Below are 24,335 nucleotides of genomic sequence, written 5' to 3' on the forward strand. Positions count from 1 at the left end.
AAAATTCTTAAGGGGTTGGACAGGCTAGATGCAGGAAGATTGTTCCCGATGTTGGGGAAGTCCAGAACAAGGGGTCACAGTTTAAGGATAAGGGGGAAGTCTTTTAGGACCGAGATGAGAAGGGTTTTTTTTTCGCACAGAGAGTGGTGAATCTGTGGAATTCTCTGCCACAGAGGGTAGTTGAGGCCAGTTCATTGTCTATATTTAAGAGGGAGTTAGATGTGGCCCTTGTGGCTAAAGGGATCAGGGGGTATGGAGAGAAGGCAGGTACAGGATACTGAGTTGGATGATCAGCCATGATCATATTGAATGGCGGTGCAGGCTCGAAGGACCGAATGGCCTACTCCTGCACCTACTTTCTATGTTTCTATGGAGAATCTGGCTCACCAATTTCACAAACTAGAGGATCCCATTGATTTGAAGAATCAATAATTTCTTAGTGCTTATAGCATTTAAATATTTAAAATATAATACTTAATTTTAAGATTTAAAGTAATTTTAATCATTTAAATTTAATCATTTAATTGTTAACTGTATGTTTGTGTTGTCATTTGTGAGCGGACCACCAAGGCACATTCCTTGTATATGCACATACTTGGCCAATAAACTTATTCATTCATGCATTTATACATGAACATTTATAAATTAAAATACCTACTAGCTTTAACAACATCACATCAGCACCCATACTCCAGTCTTTTAGACTCAGAATTACATCAACCTGTTTGGGCCTTTCTACCTACCTGGTATGTCTGGGCAAGTGGAGACCTTTGGCAGAGAAAAAAATTCAGTTGGGTCCAGACCGTTACAGAATCAATATACCAGCTACTTTGAACAAAGTATTTACGCAAAAATGTCAAACAAATGACTAACTAATCTAAATTATTTTGATATTGCTAATTGTTCAATGTTTTGGTTTGATTGTATTCAATGCCATCATATTTTAAAGCACTATATAGGGCATCAATAGGCAGACCAATTTTAAAATCTCAACCAAAGGAAAGCAACTTTGACAATGTTGTCGACTTTTAGTACTGTGGCAGTGGCATCTTTAGATTGGCCAACCTCTTAAAACTAGATCCTGAAATCTCAACCTATAGACTCAAGGGGTGAGTGTGCAAATAAATGAGATAAGCTACATGCATTAGAACCAAAAGGTAAATTTTCCTCCCAAAAAATATACTTTTAAAAATTGAGAACTGAAACTCATTGAGAACATTAAACAAAAGAGTAAGCCTTGAATCTCCTTTTCATTCTGGAATACTTTCCCCCGAGCTCCTCGAATCTGAAAAGCTGTAGAAACGGAGTAATTCAATATTTTTGAATACATGTGTCAAGGGTTATGGGGACCAAGTAAGAAAGTGGAAATGACACAAGATCAACCTCCATGTTATTCTTCCAGTCTGAAGAAGGGTCTCGACCCAAAACGCCACCCATTCCTTCTCTCCAGAGATGCTGCCTGTCCTGTTGAGTTAACCCAGCATTTTTGTTTCTACCTTCATATTATCGAGTTAACTGAATGAGTCATAAAGCTGACAGCACAGAAACAGGTCCTTCGCTCCACCTTCCCATGCAGGCCAAGCTAGCATACTTGGCTAGTCTCATTTGCCTGCCTTTGGTCCATATCCCTCCAAATCCTCCCTATCCATATATTAATTACTTATTCACCTTTCAGAATCCCATTGTTCCTAACAATGCCACCATTCTTGCCCATTCCTGAAATGACTTAAGATGCTTATTCAATCACTGCTGACCTTCTGGTGAACATGCTCTCAGTATCGTCGGACACAGAATCATACGATTAAAACAGTAGTGAAGATGATGCAGTAATAATGCATTTTCAAATCAAAATTCTGGTAACTTTGCACTCTCTATGAAATTATCACTTGAAGTACCTTGAAGGCCACATCATTTCCATCATTGTTTATTGTCTGGAACACTTCCCCAAAGACTCCCTCTCCAATTTTTTTACACTTCCTGAGTATGTCTGACGGTATGCATTCTTTAAAGGAAATGGGTCCATTTTGATGACATTCATGGTATATTTTCTCATCTGTTCGGATCACTGACTGTAATAATTCAGATGAAAATTGTTCCTGTAGGACAATTGAAAAAAGTTATAATGCCTTTTAAATATTTGCAGCTTAATGTTTATCATGAATTAATATAATTAATTCTTGCCATTCATATTACTTGATTTCAAAAGTTAAAATATATTTTGATTTATAATTGCTCCATGGAAAAGGCAAAACTTTCAATCTTAATTAAATGGCGTCAAAGCGAAAATATGTTGACCAATTGATATACAATTTTATTAACAATAACAGGACCAGAAAAACATGTTAAATATCTTCTTGGACAGTGCCAGATTCTTCGCAGGAAAAGTTAAAACAGTGATAATTTTAAAAATATTTTAGGATTCCAAGTGTCATCCTACATGTCAAGTATAAAGTCCCAAAAGGTTGCCGTATGGCTTCAGAGATGTAACAATATTTTTTTTGGCATTACAGGGGAGGGGGGAGGGGAAGGAAGGGGGGTAGGGGAAGGAAGGGGGGAGGGGAAGGAAGGGGGGAGGGGAAGGAAGGGGGGAGGGGAAGGAAGGAGGGGAGGGGAAGGAAGGGGGGGAGGGGAAGGAAGGGGGAGGGGAAGGAAGGGGGAGGGGAAGGAAGGGGGGAGGGGGAGGGGGGAGGGGAAGGGAGGGGGAGGGGAAGGGAGGGGGAGGGGAGGGAGGAGGGGAGAGGGGAAAGGGAAGGGGGCAGGGAAGGGGGCAGAGTGGGTGCTGCGCCAATGCAGGAGAGGTTTGGGCCCAACGGGTCCACTTGGTCTAGTAGAAAATAAATTAGTGCAAATGGCCATCATCAAATTACACCGCATATTCAAAGATAACTATTACATTGGAACTCTTGATTATGTTTCAAAATGGTTAAATTGTTTATCAGCACAGTATATATTTGCAAACTTTAATCAAATCTGTGTATGATATCACAAGCGTCAAACTGGGCTGACGAAGCATGTAATCATGCTGAAAACAGATCGGATCAAAAATTACTGACTTGCTCCAGTATTTTAGTGCATCTTTCAGTAGACAAATGTAAAAATATTATGATTCACTATTTTTTGTCTTTAAAAATTCCAGACAATATTTTCAAATGTTCAAATATAAAATGAATGTTAGTGTGCAATATTTTGACTGTGCGGATCTGTAATTGTTCCTTTGAAAAAGCAAAATGCTTAATTTTAATCCATTGGAGTCAAAGTTTTTATACTTTCTTGCATTTTGTACAAAATTAATATCTGTAAAATCTAGACATATTTGTTGTTAGATCTCGATACCCACCATCAGGGAACATCGCAATGGTTTGGATCTTCGAATGCTTTTGCAAATTGGTGTTGCAGATACATTTTCCATCAAAATCAATCTATCCTGGTGTGCAAGCAAATAGCTTCGATCGCAGCTATTTATTTTTTGCAATGGACTTGCAAGGCCAAGAATGCTTTGGTCCAATTTCAAAGGCGTAATAACTGAAAAAAAAGCAACATTAAAAATCAAACTGTAATTACCAACTTGATCTCAACGTTAATGGCAAGTTTGATGACAAAGTAATGTTTATTTTGTTTGAAAAACTTTTGAATACACTACAGCATCATTAAAGTGATCTACGGTGACAAATTCAAGCCACAACTGCATTATGTTCAATGCTCAAGGGGTTAAAATAAAGGCGACCTTAATTTACAGTATGAAATTAATTGTATTAAGACAAGTGGCAGATGGAATATAGTGTAGCAAACTGGAGTCATACATTTTGTTGTAGGAATAAAGGTGTAGATTATATTCTAAACGAGGAGAGAATCCAGACATCAGAGGTGTCAAGGGACTTGGGAGTTCTTGTACAGGATTCCCAATAAGTTAATCTGCAAGTCGTATTAGTAGTAAAGAAAGCAAACGCAATGCTAGCATTTATTTTGAGAGGGCTTATATATACAAAAGCAGGGATGTAATGCTGAGGCTCTATAACGTGCTGGTCAGGCCACATTTGGAATATTATGAGCAATTCTGGGCACCATATCCGAGGAAGGATGTGTTGGCTCTGGAGAGGGTCCAGAGGAGGTTTACAAGAATGATCCCAGGAATGAGTAGATTAACATATGATGAGCGTTTGACGGCACTGGGCCTATATTTGCTGGAGCTTAGAAGAATGAGGGAGGGGGCCTCATCGAAACTTGCAGAATAGTGACAGGCTTGGATGGAGTGGATGTGGAGAGGATAGTTCCATTAGTGGGAGAGTCTAGGCCTCAGAATTAAAGGATATTCTTTCAGGAAGAAGATGAGGAGGAATTTCTTTACTCAGAGGGTGGTGAATCTGTGGAATTCATTGCCACAGAAGGCTGTGGAGGCCATCAATGGATATTTTTAAGGCAGAGATAGATAGATTCTTGATTATTACAGGTATCAGGGTATAAGGGGCAAAAGCAGAAGAATGGGGTTGAGGGAAAGGTAGATCAGCCATTATTGAATGGTGGATTAGATTGAATGGCATAATTCTACTCCTTTCACTTCTGATCTTATGAAGTGATTTCTCACAACCAGATCAGAAGGTAAAAAAATATTAATTCAACACCTGAGACAACAAGTAGTAGGAAAATAACTGCAGATGCTGGTTCAAATTGAAGGTAGACACAAAATGCTGGAATAACTCAGCGGGTCAGGTAGCATCTCAGGAGAGAAGTGACCCTTCTTCAGAGTGATGTCAGGGGAGGGGGCAGGACAAAGATAGGATGTAGTAGGAGACAGGAAGACAGTGGGAGAACTGGGAAGGGGAGGGGAAAGAGAGGGACAGGGAAACTTGGGCAGTTTACACCCCAGCGGTATGAACATTGACTTCTCCAACTTCAGATAGTTCCTCTGTCCCTCCCTTTCCCCTCCCCCTTCCCAGTTCTCCCACTGTCTTCCTGTCTCCCACTACATCCTATCTTTGTCCTGCCCCCTCCCCTGTCAGACTCCTTCAGTCTGAAGAAGGGTCTCGACCCGAAACATCATCCATTCCTTCTCTCCTGAGATGCTGCCTGACCAGCTGAGTTACTCCAGCATTTTGTGTCCACCTTAGACAACAATGTCATCTATGAGAATGATCCAACATACACAAAAGCAATATTTATTAAATTAGAATCCATATTGAAAGTTGCTTGGAACATATTAAAACCCAAAACCACAACATGAAATCGGCATGGTTGCTATCGACTGTCAAAAATCACAGCTCACATCTGAGCTGACTGCATTATAAATGTCAAATTATTTTATTAATATTAATTGAAGCATATGCAATATCACCAAACCTTTCTTTCTTTTGTGGAGTGAATGAGCTGCCTTGAATCTAGACCAATTACGCAAGCCCAAGGGCGTGAAAACCGGTGATGAGTTCATAAATGTTGATTGCAAGTTCCTTTTCTAGGTAAAAACAATAAAAGAAAAGAGTTATATTGTGCAAAACCTAGGCACACAGTTGCCCAACCTTACTTACATCTGGAAGAGAGGATAGTAGCAGGAATAGTCTTGGCTGCCAGAGGCCCAAACAGAGGGTTGAAGAATACTAATTCTTCATGTTTCCTCTACAAACTCTTCAACCGTACAAGATTATGCCACTTTCACCTGTTCATTTCCCATATGACAAACCTTTGTGCCTTTGTTGTTTGGAATGTGGCCAGGAAATACCATCTGCCCAGGAATAGTGGAAAGAAGTGAACTGTGAGGAAACATGCCGCATAAAACATCTTGGAGGAGGAAATCCAGTTTGAGGAGACCCTGAAATCCAATCTCTTCAGAATGGAACTGGCAGTCAACACAATGTTAACGGTTGCATTCCAGACATGACGAGGCCCCAGATTTTACCGCAGCAAAAGAAGCTACCTCTGAACTACTGCTGTGAGGATTCATCTTCTTCCCATCATGATTATGGATGTTATTGCTGGCAGAGGCTTGAAGAATATAGTAGAACATTAACAATCTACTCTCAAGGTACTGCAAAGGAAAAAAGTGGCTCATTGGGGTACACTTTGGTTGTCCCCTCAACGTGTGTTTTCTCCACAATATCTGCATAACTATCTATCACCTGTTAGTCCAGTCTGCTGCAACTTACAGGAAAGTCAAGTCATTTAGGCCCAGAATGGTCTTGGTTGTCTTGAATGGCCAAATATAATCAGCTCCATTCCAAAAGTATAACCTTCAAGATTTGGCACCGAAGGAGGACTCGGTTGTTGTCTTTGAAGAGGCACAGCAGCAAAGGCACTTGGAAGAGTTACTTAAAAGACAAGCGATAAGCAATTGCGGAAGGCCTGTTAGATAGAATGTTTTAAAAATATTTTCTGTGGTGACTTACTTAATTTTTGTTTCCTTAAATTGGGGTTTAACAAATTGGGTGGGTGTGCGGGGGCAATACTTTTCTACGTATTTGCTGCTTGCCATGGGGGAACTCTGGCAGGTTGTTATAGAGGCAGGTCCAACATGGTGAGGAGCAGGAAAGGAAAGAATTCCAGATGAGCATGTTACATGACTCAATTCCATTTTACAGTTGTTAAGATTTTCTAAGTGTTGGGGAAATGTGCAACAATGGCATCAATGAATGCAAAGTGAACCGACTTTCACTTTCCCCTGGAATTGTTGCAAATTATCTAGTTCAAGTGGTAGCAAAGGTTTATTAAATTCAGTCACGGACCACGTGTATGTGTCCCAAACTGCAGGAATTGCATCAAATAAATCCCAGGGATACAAGGCAGTGTGTATTGGGCATTGTCTGCTTGCATCTGTCTGCTTTTGTGCAGCAGGCACGGGATGTCTTCTGATAATTGTCACATCATTATTTCAACACAGATCAGAAATGGCTGGACTTCTACTTTAAGCATATGATTATTGTAATTTTTTTAATGCAGCATAATGAAATTATGGCAGCAAATTATTTAATTAAAATGATGATTAGACCTTGTTAGATCTTGCTTCAGTAAAGTGTTTGAACACTCCACAGAGAATATGGAATCGTATTGCTCTGGTTGTCTCCACCACTAAGTTTCTCCTGGAATACAACCAGGAACCCATGATGGAACAGGTAGCCAAGGACAGAGAGGAAAACCATTGTTCTCTACGACCCATCCATCTATCTGACTCGGGTGGAAATACGGCAGATGGACTTTATGGAAAGATAGAGCTACGTGTGTTTCCCCAATGCGTCATGGATCATAATCTACATTAGCTTAACATTTGGAAAATTATGGCCTTTACACCTGAAGACAGCAATGGGGGTGCAATCCATCACCCCCAAAACATTCTAGAAACAGCACTCTGAGAGAAGCCAAATCCCTGCTTTGCACTCTTCACAAGCAGATGAATTCTCCAGGACTGCAGCCGACAGTATCAGTGACATCTCATGTTCAGTAATGTGCTGCAAATTGTTAAATAACAACCACCACTGAAGAAGGGTCTGAAGAAGGGCCTCGACCCGAAACGTCACCCATCCCTTCTCTCCAGAGATGCTGCCTGTCCCGCTGAGTTACTCCAGCTTTTTGTGTCTATCTTCGGTTTAATCCAGCATCTGCAGTTCTTTCCTACACATCAGCCACTACTTCCTGAAGTGACACAGAACCCAGAAAGCTTTGGGCAACAGAGTTCCAAGCATGCGTGTGAGCATCTCTGTTGACTGAAAGTAACAAATCTTGTCACAATAAGAGAATTGCTCCCAAAGCCTCTTGAAATATAGGCATCTATCCAGAACCCTCTCTCCTTTCCGCTACTACCAATTCCCTTTAATCTTCCACATTGCCCTCCCCATGCACTGCTTCATTTGGGTCCAGGCTGGACTAGAAACCCATTGAGGTAAAAAGGGTCCCATGTTCGAATCAAAAGGCAATCTTTATTGAGCTCATTATTCAGCAAAATATAATCTCTGAGAGTTCCAGTACTTTTCACCCACTTTCGTCCCTTTGTTCATCTCCAACCAATTCACTAACAAGCTTGTAAATAATTTTTGATCCCTTTAAACAGCACAAATCTAAGCTCCCCCTTTATGTTCACATTCACTTGCCTTCAATGATTAGAACAGCCAGGATGTTATGGTGAGACTCTATGTGACTTTGGTTAGGACGCATTTGGAAGATGTTTGTGTTGAAAGAATTGGGTGGGCAGGACCTGTCACAATACCGAAGCAGCTACTTTCTGGAGAGCTGACTGAAGTAAAAGATGCACATGGTGGACAGAAAAAAATAGATTTAAAGAGTCCCTCAGAACATCCCTGAAGAGATTCAACATTGACAGATATCACAGAGAACAACAAGCACACGGTTGTCCTGTTTGTTCACAGAAAAATAGTCCACAATCATGTAAGCAAGCTCACATGGGAGCAAGCAAAATGAAGAACAACGGATGTTACATCTCTGCACCTCTGTCAACTGTGTGATTGGAATTTTTTGCCCATAGTCTAATGAGTCACTTCTGTACACATCATAACACTAAAAAAACTAGATATCATGGACTTACGAGAACGGGTGACGTCAAACTATATTATGCTCTTCATCTCCTGTATACATCCTAAAACGGTTCACTGGAAATAAAGCACTTTTCTATTTTCAACAGCATCCTGTTAGTATGCAGCAATATTTTGTAACTAATTAAGATAAATGATGATATAATCTATTTAACTGAATATAATTATCTCCTGCTCTATTTTTAATAGTGCCATGGGCACCTGCGTTAATGTATGTCAGCATACAATTTAACGTAAATTCAATCATTTGATCCACAAGATTAAAAAGGTTATCCCATGTTAAGACAAGCCTATATTTACAGAAGATTAGAAGAATGAAAAGGAAATCAGACTAAAATATAAATTCGTATTTAGTCTTGACAGGACATAAAAGACTGTTCCATCAAGTTAGACGGTCAATGAACAAAAACATTGGCCTTAGGCTCTCTTCTGTAAGGCTCAAGACATTTGGATTTCTGCAATAATTTGCCCTGGCAAAAATTGTCATAGAATGGAGGGCTGGATTGAAGGGAAGGAATTCTATGGAAGACATTTTAAGAAGGCATCTGTCTGGAGGGAAATGGATGCCTCCTGGACTCCACAACCGCAGGCCAGATGAAGTCTGAACCTTTAACACTAGCACACAGCTGTGGGGGTTCATAGAGAATGTATGGGGTTTGCAGAGAACAGTTGAAGTGATTTTGTTAGAAACTACTGACTCCTTGATAAGAACAGTCTGAACTTGAGCCTAGAGACAAAGAACTGCTTGTAAACTCACGGTCATCTATATACTAAAACTCTTGTTTGCTATCTTGTTTGTGACTGAACTTCAGCCAAAACGGTACACGATAGCGCGACAATTTTAGGCCCACCTTACTCACCATTATCATTTTAGTGATAATGCAAGTAGTTCTATTGAAATCGGTGTTATATTTTTTAAGTTATTCACATTTTAAAGTTTAAAAGGAGGGGAGGGGGAGGAGGGAGTGGGGGAGAATGGAGAGGGGAGGTGGGGTTGAGGAGAGAGGGGGGGAGGACAGGGTGCTGCACCAATGCAGGAGAGGTTTGGCCCAACGGGTCCACTTGGTCTACTAATTAATAAAATCCTAGGCAGAACTATGAACAACAAGCCCTTATTAGGACAAAGGTTATGAGGTAATGCCTACTAGCCCCTGGGATCAGGCCCAATAAGGACTGGACACAGCATGAGTGATAGGTTTTGAGCCAGTAAAAAGCACCACAGGGGTTGATATCCTAATATATATTTATCCTAATTATCTTATATTGAATAAAGAAGCTGGGGGTTTGCAGTTGTATTCCACAGTCTTTTAGCTGTTCTGCAGGCCTGTCAGCTAGTCTTGTCTTCTCTCTCCTGGATATAATACAATACAATACACAATATATCTTTATTGTCATTGTACCCAGGGGTACAACGAGATTGGGAATGCGCCTCCCATACGATGCAATAATTTAAGTAATTAACAGCAACCCAACAAAACAAAACAGTTGGAACAGTTTTTAGACAGGGTAAAGTGCAAGTTGATCTATGTGTTGTGGCCATCCGGCTCAGCAGGACCGGTTCATAGCAGCTATGGCCCTGGGGATGAAGCTGTTCCTGAGTCTGGAGGTGCGGGCGTAGAAGGCCTTGTATCGTCTGCCCGATGGAAGGAGTTCGAACAGACTGTTGCAGGGGTGTGAAGAGTCTTTGTGGATGCTGGTGGCTTTTCTGAGGCATCGTGTGTTGTAGATGCCCTCCAAGTCTGGTAGCTGTGTTCCGATGGCCCTCTGAGCTCTATGGACTACCCGCTGTAGAACTTTCCTTTCTGCCTCCGTGCAGCTGAGGTACCACACAGGGATGCCATGCGTTAGGATGCTCTCTATGGTGCAGCGGTAGAAGGTCGTCAGCAGCTGTTGGGGTAGACCAGACTTTTTCAGTGTTCTTAAGTAGAACAGTCTTTGTTGTGCCTTCTTGACCAGCGCAGCAGTGTTATTGGACCATGTTAGGTCCTCCGAAATGTGAGTGCCCAGAAACTTGAAGCTGGACACTCTCTCCACACTGTCCCCGTTGATAGAGATCGGGGCATATTCCCCGTTATGTAACCTACGGAAGTTGATGATCAGCTCCTTAATAACTGCAAGCTGTGAATAATGAAACCTTAAACTACCACCGGACTCTAAGCATGATTGAAAAGCATGTTCTAACTGCCTCTCAATGTTCTAATTTAATTATCTTTCAGTGTTTGAGACCTGTGCCATTCATGGACCTGGTACACATAATACAACTTGTGCAAGTGATTTCAAAAATACACACTATACACTTTAATATCATTACAAATGCCCAAAAGAGCTCCTTGCACCGATAGTGTAAGAAAATAACTGCAGATGCTGGTACAAATCGACGGTATTTATTCACAAAATGCTGGAGTAACTCAGCAGGTCAGGCAGCATCTCAGGAGAGAAGGAATGGGCGACGTTTCGGTTCGAGACCCTTCTTCAGTCTGACCTGCTGAGTTACTCCAGCATTTTGTGAAATACCTCCTTGCACTGATACATCACCAACACAGAAATATCAGCAATATCTTCAGCCCACAGACTTCTGCTCCAAACTCAAATTAACTCTTTAAGAACAAAGGTTTGGGCAGACCCTGGGCTTAGAAAATGAGGAAGAGGGCTGGGATAAGGAAAAATAGTGCACAAAATTAAATATCACTGGAAAACTAATTCCTGGAAGATTATGCTGAACCAAGGAGGAAATACAAGACTTTGACAAATAGATTTTTGGACACCAAAGGAATCAAGTAAAAGCAATGTACAAAGGCCAAGGGAGAAAATCAGACAAGAGAATGGCAGAGAAATCTGAAGCACTGAATTACTTATTTCCATATGCACTGCTTTTATGTTGGAGGCATTGAACTTGGATTAAATAGTTTAGAGTTGAACTGTCTTCAGAGTATGAGCCAAGTTATCACAAAATGTGAACAAGTATACAGTACAGATTATATTTCCTTACCTCTGTTGTTTGCAGAAGTGAATGCTCAAGTACATCCGATGTGCATTCCTCTGCACTTTTCACTGTTGCTGAAATAAGTTTTATGTTTTTATTAATTATTGATCGAGTGTGGGTGCTCTGCTCACTCAATATTTTGGAGGCATTTTTGATGTTCATTTGGCCAGATAGCCCATTTGTTTTCATCTGGCAGCCATTTTCCTTTGAAAATGTTTTTAGGTTTTGTTGAGCAATTACATGTTCCAAGTTGTCTGTGTCAATTATAGGCCTTTTCTTTGGCTCATTTGGAACAAATGAATCCCCACTTAATTGGTCCACTTGCAAGTTCAGATCCACTGTTGGTGGAGATGACTTTAAACTCCTATTATTTGTATACTTGCATTTTTTATCCAACAATTGAAATTTGCATTTATAGTCATCTAAAGCGCCATCACATGGACATGCTTTTAAGCCATTTCTAATCAAACTGCCCTTCTGTGGCAAGTGCTGTTGCCGTTCAAGACGACAGAGAAGCATAGGCCTATGAGCAGGCCTAATAGAAGATTTAACCAAACCTTTTGGGGGTATGAATTTTAGTTGCAAATTATTAATAATTTCTTCTTTATTTCCAGCAGTATCTTGGAAAGAACTCGCCTTAGAGGACTCATCTTCCGAAGTCAATGACCTACTTTTATGCAAGTAATTTTGTACTGAAAAATAATCAAGTCGTACCACAGGCTGAAAGTTCAAGTTGGAAGCTCTGTTTTCACATTTATGGCCATCCTTTTTAATTACGGAGTCAAGATTTAAGGTCGAGTCAAATAATCCAGACCTTGTTAAAGGATTTCTGACATGTACTTTTAGATCATTTGTTCCTTGCAATAAACTATCCATGCTAGATATTTGAGATGGTTCAATGTCAGCAGAAAATAATTCATTACTGTTATAAGAGCTCTGTGAAGTTTGATGCCAATCATTCTTCTGAACTTCAAAGAGATGAGAAGCGACAAGAGCTACAGGTTCAAACTTTTTGACTGAAGCCACATGATTATGGTCAGTTTCAAAACCACAGATTCCATCTGATTCTTTTTCCAAAATTCCAACAACCTCTGAACAATCTGAAAATTCTGTGGAGGCAAATTTCTGTGGAGGCAAATTTCTTCTCTGCTGGGAGTAGCAGATATCCATCACACTGGCGTGGTTAGTACTTTCTTTTGCACAAGGCTCAACACTGTTCTTCCACACATTATCCTCCTCAATTTCACCACTGAAAGAAATTATACATCTTGATCGCTCCTTAATTTTCACTCTCCGAGTACACGAGGGTGTGCTGGTCTGCAGTGGTGCCCTATCCAGTTTCTCTACCAACTGGGGACATAGATTAGGGTGTGAAGCGTTGGAGGAATTCCCGAATTCCTTTGACTTATCAAAACAAATAGATGATTCTGAAGATTCAACAGATCGTCCAAGGAATCCCTGGAATAAAGGAAAGAAAGGACAATTATTATAACTTAAACACATATGCTAAATATGTAGCCAAGTACTAAAACAATGTTCAAATTGTATTTCATTACTGCCCATAAATCAGTAAAATTCTGATTTATATTTCCTTTGAAATGCTAAATTGTTACTTTTTTGACCAAATACTTTAATCATTGTTTTAAATACTGTATACTAAATGAATTACAATTGAAATACAGATCAAATGATCTGGTTTAGATTTCATGGATCAAAAATGTGTTCCATATACACAAATCCAGCAGTGACCGACAAAATGTGCAATTACATGTGCAAGGAATATAGTATTCTAAGTTTAGATTTATTCACAAAATGCTGGAGTAACAGCAGGTCAGGCAGCATCTCGGGAGAGAAGGAATGGGTGACGTTTCGGGTCGAGACCCTTCTTCAGACTGATGTCGGGGGTGAGACAAAGGAAGGATATAGGTGGAGACAGGAAGATAGATGGAGGTCTGGGAAGGAGGAGGGGAAGGGAGGGGCAGAGGAGCTATCTGAAGTTGGAGAAGTCGACGTTCATACCACCGGGCTGCAAACTGCCCAGGCGAAATATGAGGTGCTGCTCCTCCAATTTCCGGCAGGTCTCACTATGGCACTGGAGGAGGCCAATGACAGAGAGGTCAGACTGGGAATGGGAGGGGGAGTTAAAGTGCTGGGCCACTGGGAGATCAGTTGCGTTAATGCGGACCAAGCGCAGGTGTTCAGTGAAGCGATCGCCGAGCCTGCGCTTGGTTTCGCCGATATAAATAAGTTGATATCTAGAGCAGCGGATGCAATAGATGAGGTTGGAGGAGGTGCAGGTGAACCTCTGTCTCACCTGGAAAGACTGTTTGGGTCCTTTGATGGAGTTGAGGGGGGAGGTAAAGGGACAGGTGTTGCATCTCGTGCGGTTGCAAGGGAAAGTGCCCGGGGTTGGGGTGGTTTGGGTAGGAAGGGACGAGTGGACCAGGGAGTTACGGAGGGAACGGTCTCTGCGGAACGCAGAGAGGAGAGGGGAGGGGATGGGAAGATATGGCCAGTGGTGGGGTCCCGTTGTAGGTGACGGAAATGTTAGTGGATGATATGTTGGATCCGCTGGCTGGTGGGGTGGAAGGTGAGAACGAGGGGGATCCTGTCCTTGTTGCGAGTGGGGGGAGGGGGAGCAAGAGCGGAGCTGCGGGATGTAGAAGAGACCCTAGTGAGAGCCTCATCTATAATGGAGGAGGGGAAGCCCCGTTTTCTGAAGAACGAGGACATCTCGGAAGCCCTAGTCTGAAACACCTCATCCCGGGCGCAGATGCGGCGTAGACGGAGGAATTGGGAGTAGGGGATAGACTTTTTGCAGGGGACCGGGTGGGAAGAAGTGTAGTCCAGATAGCTGTGCGAGTCGGTGGGCTTGAGTTACTCCAGCATTTTGTGAATAAATTGATTTGTACCAGCATCTGCAGTTATTTTCTTATTCTAAGTTTAGAGGTGGTTGCACTTTATGTCATCACTGGAGAAATACCACGCAACATTCACAACCAAATGTACTACAATGTTAAACGAGCGAACAAGTCTCAAACACGCGAATAGTGCTCAATAAAGAACTTATTTTTAAATTGATTTCTTTGGAACAGCAAGTCACCAGAAACGTTGGCAGTGATTGCTCAAATCAACGTGCACTTGAGAAGGCATGGCCGACCTTCTTGAGCTGCTGCCGTCCTTTTGCCAAAGGTGCACCCAATTTTTTTCTTCCAAGAATCAACCAACTACTCATCCCACCCCCTCCATCAGCCCATCATTCCCTTCATCTTGGTCCAACATCCCCACCCTTTCCTGCCTGTCACCGCATTATTCAAGTCCCAGGCTATGTCCCAGTTCAGTTCACATCGTGATTGTTTAATCTTCTGAATTAATAGATAAACTTGAAATATCTAACTTCAGAACTATTACAGAATTTGGTCAAACGCAAGACATAGAATATTACACCTCAGATTTGCTTGTTATTGTGCAAAGAGCACGGTGGCCAGCGGTAGAGTTGCTACCTCACAGCGCCAGAGACCCAGGTTCGATCCTGACTACGGGTGCTGTCTGTACAGAGTTTGTACGTTCTCCCGTGACCTGCGTGGTTTTTCTCCGGTTTCCTCCCACACTCTAAAGACGTGCAAGTTTGCAAGTTAATTGGCTTGGTAAAATTGTGAATTGTCCCTAGTGTGTAGGATAGCGTTAGTGTACGGGGATCGCTGGTCGGCACGGAATGGGTGGGCCGAAGGGCCTGGTTCCGCGCTGTGTCTCTGAACTAAACTAATTTCCATTTTAAACTACCTTGCATTGAGTTTAAACTGGGTCCACCTATTCCTGATTTATTCACTCTTTAATCAGGTTTCACATCAATCCCAATTGAATTTTTTTACACAACTTGCTCAGATTATCTGCCCAATCTTCTATTACAAAGGAAGCATTAGACAACATCAAAATAATTGTTATTTGACCCTTAAAGCAGATATCATTTTGCTGAATCAAAATTCTCTTTACGCTCAATTTAGGATTAGTGAACCATTTAGCATTGTACCCCTTCTGCCATTTAATGAGATTTCAGCTGAGTTCAAATCTCTTAATATCTTTGGATATCAAAATAATAGCACACCATCTACTATTTGCCAAATAAGTTTTAACACCTTGTGTGCAGAGGTGTCCAAGTTCAGTAATCTTTAGACCTTTTAAAGAGTAATTTTTTGAATGTACCTTTGCATGCTCTCCAGTTCTCTTGGGTCAACATTGCATTAAGCAATATAAACTGTTATGTTTTGTTAGGAATAATAAGAGGCAATATTGAGGTCATAATCCCAGAAGGGTTTCAATAACAGATCTTATGATTAATATATATAGTTTATTTAAAGTTACTAAGCAGATTGCAAAAGTGGTTAAAATCAAAACTGGATCTCGGACTTTATACTTAAAGGCATAGAGTAGAATGCAAGGAAGTCACAATGATCATTTTCTGAAATACAGTTCAGCCGCAAATAGTGTATTTGTTAATTTTTGCAGAAAATTGTCAAGGCTTTAAGAATGGCCTTAATGCAAAACATTTACTAAAATACCACAACTTTAGTTATTTGGCTATTAGATTAGAGAAGTTGAGATTGCTCTCCAAGGAACAATGGGGGCATCAAAGGGATCAGGGAGTATTTAAAATTCTGAAAGACCTCAACAAGGTAGATGCAAATAAACGGTTCCAGACCAAAAGGAGGTGAAAAGAGTCAAGGACCAAGAAGACCAGATGAAGGTAATTGCTATAAGAAGTGAAAAGGACTTTTTTTTTAAATGCAGTGGAGGCAGACTCAAAAGGGACTTGGATATCTGACAAGAATTTGCAGGCAGGTCAGAGGCAGTTCATTATTTTTACCATTCTGTACTTCTGAGAGACTACAGGTTCTGTATGAATAAAGACACCAAAATGTTTAGAGTTAATATAGATCAAGCAATTTATCATATTGTGCTCACTATTGCCTAGGGGTTCCTTTACTTTAAGTTTCCTAATCAAATTTGATTCATTGCACAACAACAAATCCAGAATTGCCTTTTCCCCAGTGGGCTCGACCACTATCTGCTCTGAGAAGCCATCGCGTCGTTGGTACCCACATGGATCATGATGGCTGATCTTTCACCTTCTAGTCCAAATTCCTCTGCAGGTCAGATGAGATGTCCCGAACCCAGGCCCCAGGTGACAATGATACACCCTCCTTCTCCTGACCACAGACTAAATTGGAAGCAGTTAATGAAATGGATGTGAATATTTCCAGATACACAGCATCCAAGTAATTCTCCCTGTCTTTAATGTGCCACAGCTTTTGAAGCTCAGACGCCAAGTCATCAAATTTGCTGCAGATGTGGTCACCAGGAACCACCAAGAGGTCCACCAGCTCCCATATCCTGCTGATATAATACTTTACAGAGAACTAATTTGTTTTTTTTACTAATGGTCACTCACATGTGCATATTGAAACTGTGCCGATGTTATTAATGAGCAGAGGGTAAATCTAAATCCAAAATCTAAATGTTTTCCAAATCTAAAGCCGAGCATCGATCCCTGCCCTTTCACTGGACTACCAAAGTACTGGAAAAATATCACCATTGTTGCTTCTGCAAAACCCTTCAAATCCACTGGAAGGATAATCAGCATGTTTTCCCAGGCCAACATTCCCAACGTTGAGATCTTGCTACATTTAGGCAGGCTTGGTTCTGTACACAACAATAGGCATGCTATCCTAAACTCTTTTACATGAACAGATTAGCCGGTGAACAGAGAAAAAGAGTTCAAGAACATGCTCAAAGTCTGCTAAGTAAGATTTTTGAGAATCTCTGGTTCACAACAACTCAAGGTGTAATAGATACATTCTGGATGGCGTGGAGAGCCTCGTACACCAGAAACATTGAGAAGCACTAAGGAGCACACCATCTCATGAATTACCTATCCATCTACCCTGTCAGTAACGTTCTGCCATTATAGAAGAGCCTGTCGTTCTCACGTTGGCTTCATCAGTCACCACAGAGCCGGAGTGAAAGCAAATCATCCTCCATTCTGTGGGACTGTTGACAACCTTCCACATCCCTGGAGCAAATACATAAAAATTAAAAGCACAATTTTATGTCCTCCTTGTGCGAGAGTAATGAAATCAAACAATGCACTCGCCAAAGCTGCACTAAGGATCACATAACTTGAGACTAAGAATTTAATTTGGAATCTAATGCTGTCTACAATTCCCAATTATGCCAACTGGAGTCCTTAATGACAAAACAGTGAATTGGTGAAAGTTTGAGATGGGAGAAGAAAATATTTTATCACCTTCAATTGCTTATACATCACAACTCTACAATGCTTGAAACACGTTTTTCAAAGTAACAGTTGATCACTTTCTAAATTGTGCAGAATATGTTCCACAATTAACATTCCTTGGCTGTAACTCCCTTGTAGTCACCTTCATAACAATATTTTATTGTTTATTTAAGACGGCTGGACAGTATCAGAGGGCAGCAAAAGAAACGCTAACTTACCATTCCTCTCAGTCGAAGCGGGGTATTTCCAACTTTATGTGACGCAACTTTATGGTGCCGCAGTTTCTGTCGATAAGTGACAAAATTGGATTGTGCAGATGTTGGAATTGGTTCTCTTCTGCGTTTATTTTATGTCCACCTTTCCTCCTCCCCAAAGGAGTGAGAGAAAGGAAAGAAAAATTACTTTAAGTGGCATAGTAACAATATAACAAATTCATCTTGAAGGATTTTTTAAATTTCCAGAATGAATACTGTAAAATATCTTCAAGTTTGTTTATCTGTGAATGCAGTCATTTATTGAATCAAATAAATGTGGTCCATTTGGTCGATCAAATCTACATCTATTTATTTCAAAATCAAACCAGCTAATTCCACATCCCTGAACCCACCCCGCCCCCCAAGTACCCATTCATTTTTGTTCTCCTTTTACTTCTTTATGCTCTTCTCAGGTGTGGTTCACATTTAGAATACACTCTCAACAACCCTAGTGGTCTCAGGAATTGTTGACAACCATCAGCATTTTTTTCTAAAGCTACTGGGGAACTCAAGAATGCCCAGTTATGCCTAGACACCTGCAATGTGTCCAATGCCTTCAATGTTGAATACCTTGTGTTCTTCGTGTGGCCGCTCAGCATTATGCTGGGGAATTTCTGCAGGTTTAGCAATTCATTTTAATGGGGAGAAATGATTGCATGAGGAGCAATTTTCAACATTCTAAAAAAAATTATTTATTGACATGATTCATACAATTTCATTGAACTGAAATTTCCCCAGGGTATAGTGTTACTTCAGTCGAATTGTTCTACCCATGCAGTAATACTAAAATATTCTATTCTGGTGTGGAATTGTGCCCCTCAGGACCATTTAATAGTAATCTGCAAACTTTAAATCTCTAACCTTTTCCTATTACCTAAACTAATAGTTAAGTCATAGATTTTCAATTTTCACAAAATGCTTAAGATGGATGCATAGTCGATCAGAGCAGGAAAACTCTGCACCCATTTTCATGCCAGCTCCCTCATTGTGATCTAGTATTCATAAAATGCTTTCTATATCAAGTTAATTTTTGAAGACACATTCGAAGATATCACCACAATGGGCTAAATAGATTTGTTATCAGAAACTGTTCAAAAATAATTTGCAAATATATATAATCACATACCTAGAAACAGGAGGACGACGTTTTTTTTCCTCTTCCACAAAACGACTATCTTCTTGACTTTCGTCTTCTGTGAAAGTGGAGTCATGATCCTTATAACACAAAGTCTCTCTCCCTCGAAGGAGATAACCCGTCGTTTGGCTTTCCGTATTACTTCGATTTCCAACCTTTCTTTTCCGCACCTTGGCATTTGAAACACTATACAAATTAGCAGTTCTTTTGCGTCGTCTGAAACAACACAGAATATATTTTTATAAAGTGTACAGTGAATTAAAAACAGATTTGTAGAGCACTTTAGATTTCATGTACATTAAAAACAAAAGTGAATATATTAAATGGCAGAGCAAGATGGAAGGGCCATTCGCTTCACTCAGGGCACAAACTTTATAATCAACCTGGGAGTCCATTGATAGACTTAAGACATAAAGATACAAGATTAGATTTAGAGATTGAGAGCAAACTAGGAAGTCTGGAATGTTGGGGTGAGAAAACCCTGTCCCACTCTGAAATTCCCATGCCCACTGGTCATAGAAAAAGGACATCGATCTTAAACGTTAACTCCATTTCTCCTTCCAAAGCTGCTGAGTACACAAAGTTCTTAACAACTAAAAAAATATTGTTGTCACTGCAGGCTAAAAATATTAGTCAGTTTGTTACATTGTTTAATAGAGTTAAGTGCAGATCCAAGAGATTGCTTGCCAATTTCAGTGCCTTGTCCGTTTCAGTGCAACTAGTAGCCTGTGTTCTTAAAGAGACAGCCCAAAAAACAAAATCCGTTATAAAGAGGTCCACAATAACGAAGGTTTACTGTAATTGTAAACTTCAAAGTGTACATTGAGAATTGTGTACACCATGTGATAAGGCTTTCAGTTGCAGTCGTACTACAGTATTTATAAAAGATTTTCTGATGATGACCATTTATTTACTTGTCGAAGCGGCAAGGCAAAGGAACCTGCAGCCAGGAGCCGAGTCCGCTCAGTAACCATCAGGGAGGGAGACGGACCAGACAGGGAGACGCGATGCACGGAGCACTGGTGTAAATGTAAAGGGACTTCACCCTCCTGATACACCGATTGAAGATATGCAGGACGATCCGGCCCTCCAGACCACCCCTGCTCGGTGAAGGAGACGCCCTGGACTGGGGCCCCGACACTCGCGGCCGGCGGAGACGGGCACCTTTTCCTGGCGGTGGCGATGGACTCGCCGCTGGTGTCCGTTCTGGACGAGTGCAGCGCGTTGGCGGAGTCCGACGACGAGAAGAGATGCTCGGGCGCCACGTCCGGGCTCAGCCACTTGTGGGCCTTCACCGCCCGGCTGCCGTATTTGCCGTAGGTCCGCACCACGGCCGAGCAAGAGCGGCCGCCCCGCGCCTGCACCCTGTCCATCATCACCGCGCCGCTGCTGCGGCGGGACGGGGCAGGGCAGGGTCCGCGCCGCTGCCGTGAGCCGGGGACGCGGTGAGCCGGCGGGAGTGGGGGTCGGAGGGAGAGACGGGGCCGGGGGCGAGATAGTGGGGCCGGGTGGGGACAGAGGGGCCGTGGGAGCTGGGTGGGAGCGGGGGCAGGTCGGGTCGGGACAGAGGGGGGCTGGTGGGGTCGGGACAGAGGGGGGCTGGTGGGGTCGGTTGGGGGCTGGTCGGGGGCAAAGGGGTCGGTTGGGGGCTGGGCTGGTGGTGAGGTCGGTTGGGGGCAGAGAGGGGCCGGTGTGGTCGGCTGGTCGGGTCGGTTGGGGGGCAAAGGGGGGGTCGGTTCGGTTCGGTTCGGTTGGGGGGCAGAGGTTTCCGCGATCCAACTACCGTTCGTTGACGCCGCGCTGTTTGAATTTCCTCTCCTCTCATTGGACGGCCGCTGGCTCCGCTCTACGCTCTGATTGGAGCTCAGAACCCGGGCGTGCGAGTGACGTCAGCTACACGTGGTCCCTGCGGCCAGGGCGCCGGCCCCCAACGTCAGGTCCCAACAGCAGAGATGTCATGTGTGGGAAGGAACTGCAGATGCTGGTTCACACCGAAGATAGACACAAAATGCTGGACAGGGCAGTAACTTAACAGGACAGGCAGCATCTCAGGATGGAAGGAATGGGTGACGTTTCAGGTCAAGATTTTTCAATGTTGTGTACAAAGTGTTGGAGAAACTCAGTGGGTTTGGCAGCATCTCTGGAGAATATGGTTTAGTTTAGTATATTGTCACGTGTACCGAGGTACAGTGAACCGAGGGCAGCAGCAGTAGAGTTGCTGCCTGTCGGCACCAGATGCCCAGGTTCTACGGGTACTTGTCTGTACCGAATTTGTATGTTCTCCAGGTGACCACGTGGGTTTTCTCTAAGAGTTTCCTCCCACACTCCAATGATATTAATTACTGATCTGTAGGTTAATTCGTTTGGTGTAAATGTAAAATTGTCATCCGTGTGTGTAGGGGTGTTATTAATCATAAGATCATAACTGATAGGAGCAGAATTAGGCCATTCGGCCCATCGTCTACTCCGCCATGCAATCATGGCTGATCTATTCTCCCTCCTAAGCCCATTTTCCTGCCTTCTGCCCATGACCTCTGACACCCATACTAATCACAAATCTATCTACTCTGCCATAAATATAGTGCATTCAGAAAGTATTCAGACCCCCTTCACTTTTTCCACGTTTTGCTACGTCACAGCCTTATTTTAAAATGGATTAAATTCTTTTTTTTAATCATCAATCTACACACAATGCCTCACAATAAAAAAGCGAAAACAGGTGTTTAGAAATTTTTGCAAAGTAATTAAAAATAAATAACTGAAATCTTACATTTACATAAGTGTTCAGACCCTTTGCTATGACACTCAAAATTGAGCTTATGTTCATACTGTTTCCATTCATTATCCTTGAGATGTTTCTACAACTTGATTGGAGTCCACCAGTGGTAAATTAAATTGACTGGACATGATTTGGAAAGGCATACACCTGTCTACATAAGGTCCCACAATTGACAGTGCATGTCAGAGCAAAAACCAAGCCATGAAGATGAAGGAATTGTCCTTAGACCTCCGAGGCAGGATTGTGTTGAGACACAGATCTGGGGAAGGGTACACATTTTTTGCAGCATTGCAGGTCGAGAAGAGCACAGTGGCCTCCATCATTCTTAAATGGAAGAACTTTGGAACCACCAGGACTCTTCATAGAGCTGGCTGTCTGGCCAAACTGAGCAATCGGGGGAGAAGGGCCTTGGTCAGGGAGGTGACCAAGAACCCGATGGTCACTCTGACAGAGCTCCAGAGTTCCTCTGTAAAGATGGGAGAACCTTCCAGAAGGACAACTATATCTGCAGCACTCCACCAATCAGGCCTTTATGGTAGATAAACGGAAGCCACTCCTCAGTAAAAGGCACATGACTGCCCGTTTGGAGTTTGCCAAAAGGCACCTAAAGGACTCTCAGACCATGAGAAACAAGATTCTCTGGTCCGATGAAACCAAGATTGAACTCTTTGGCCTGAATGCCAAGCGGCACCACTCATCACCTGGCGAATACCATTCCTATGAAGCATGGCGGTGGCAGCATCATGCTGTGGGGATGTTTTTCAGCGGCAGGAACTGGGAGACTAGTCAGGATCGAGGGAACGATGAACAGAGCAAAGTACAGAGAGATCCTTGATGAAAACCTGCTCCAGAGCGTTCTGGACCTCAGATTTGGGCGGAGGTTCATCTTCCAATAGGACAACGACCCAAAGCACACAGCCAAGACAACGCAGGAGTGGCTCCGTGACAAGTCTGTGAATGTCCTTGAGTGGCCCAGCCAGAGACAGGACTTGAATCCGATCGAACATCTCTGGAGGGACCTGAAAATAGCTGTGCATCAACGCTCCCCATCCAACCTGACAGAGCTTGAGAGGATCTGCAGAGAATGGGAGAAATTACCCAAATACAGGTGTGCCAAGCTTGTGGCGTCATACCCAAGAAGACATGAGGCTGTAATCGCTGCCAAAGGTGCCTCAACAAAGTACTGAGTAAAGGGTCTGAATACTTATGTATATGTGATATTTGAGTTATTTATTTTTAATTTCCAAAAATTTCTAAATATCTGTTTTCGCTTTTTTATTATGGGATATTGTGTGTAGATTGATGATTTTTTTTTAAATTAATCCATTTTAAAATAAGGCCATAACGTAGCAAAATGTGGAAAAAGTGAAGGGGTCTGAATACTTTCTGAATGCACTGTATATCCACTGACTTTGCCTCCACAGCCTGTGGCAAAGAATTCCACAGATTCACCATCTTCTGACTAAAGAAATTCCTCCTCATCTCCTTTCTAAAAGAACAACCTTTAATTCTGAGGCAATGACCTCTTGTCCTAGACTTCCCCACGAGTCGAAACATCCTCTCCACATTCACTCTATCCAAGCCTTTCACTATTCTGTACATTTCAATGAGGTCCCCCCTCATTCTTCTAAACTCCAGCGAGTATAGGCTCAGTGCTGTAAAATGCTGTCAATGTGTGTAGGGTTGTGTTAATGTGCATGGATTGCAGGTTGGTGCGGACATAGGGTCCAGAAGGGCTTGTTTCCACGCTCTAACTCGAAACAAAACTCACACTCAAAAACTTCTGTTCTATGCTAACCACTCAGCAGAAAGACTATACATGATTACAATCGAGCCATAGATACATGATAAAGGGAATAACGTGAATAACGTTTAGTGCAAGATAAAGCCAGTAAAGTCCAATCAAAGGGAGTCCGAAGGTCTCCAATGACATAGATAGTATTTCAGGACTGCTCTCTGGTTGTGTAGGATGGTTCAGTTCTCCAGTTCTGGTCTCCAGAGATGTTGCCTAACCCGCTGAGTTACTCCAATACTTTCTTTGTAAACCAGTTCCTTGTTTATACATTCTGTTGGTTTCATTCTAAATTTATTGAATTTAATTTGCTAACATGTTAAATAGAGGGCATTTAATTGCATGTTCAGAATCATTTGTCTCTTTTTTCCCAATCCTGTAACATAATCAGAACGATAGATGGCGCCGGTGACTCATTGTGTACTGCTTCAAAAGAAATCTACAGTATTTTTACAGTACAAACACTGCACACTGGTACTTGGGTATGATTGTGCTTATGTATAGTATGATTTTACTGGATTGTATGCAGGAGCAAGTATTTCACTATCTATGGCCATGGGACAATAAAG

At 42.1% G+C, this 24,335-nt stretch overlaps 1 protein-coding gene across 1 annotated transcript in view; it reads right to left on the reverse strand.

Annotated features, from left to right (window-relative positions):
• haspin (histone H3 associated protein kinase) overlaps positions 1-20,624 on the reverse strand; it is a 55,780-nt gene extending 35,156 nt beyond the window's left edge. Inside the window, exons 1-7 of the mRNA XM_078410910.1 lie at positions 20,360-20,624; positions 19,187-19,411; positions 18,025-18,142; positions 11,518-12,969; positions 5,335-5,446; positions 3,338-3,522; positions 1,896-2,096 (exon numbers count right to left, since the gene is read on the reverse strand). Of these exons, the coding sequence (XP_078267036.1) occupies positions 1,896-2,096; positions 3,338-3,522; positions 5,335-5,446; positions 11,518-12,969; positions 18,025-18,142; positions 19,187-19,411; positions 20,360-20,571 (2,505 nt within the window). The 5' untranslated portion in view covers positions 20,572-20,624. The remainder of the gene's footprint in view (positions 1-1,895; positions 2,097-3,337; positions 3,523-5,334; positions 5,447-11,517; positions 12,970-18,024; positions 18,143-19,186; positions 19,412-20,359) is intronic.
• Positions 20,625-24,335: the final 3,711 nt, after the last annotated feature.

The sequence above is a fragment of the Rhinoraja longicauda genome, chromosome 1, assembly GCF_053455715.1.
Source record: "Rhinoraja longicauda isolate Sanriku21f chromosome 1, sRhiLon1.1, whole genome shotgun sequence".
In the NCBI taxonomy this organism is placed as follows: domain Eukaryota; kingdom Metazoa; phylum Chordata; class Chondrichthyes; order Rajiformes; family Arhynchobatidae; genus Rhinoraja; species Rhinoraja longicauda.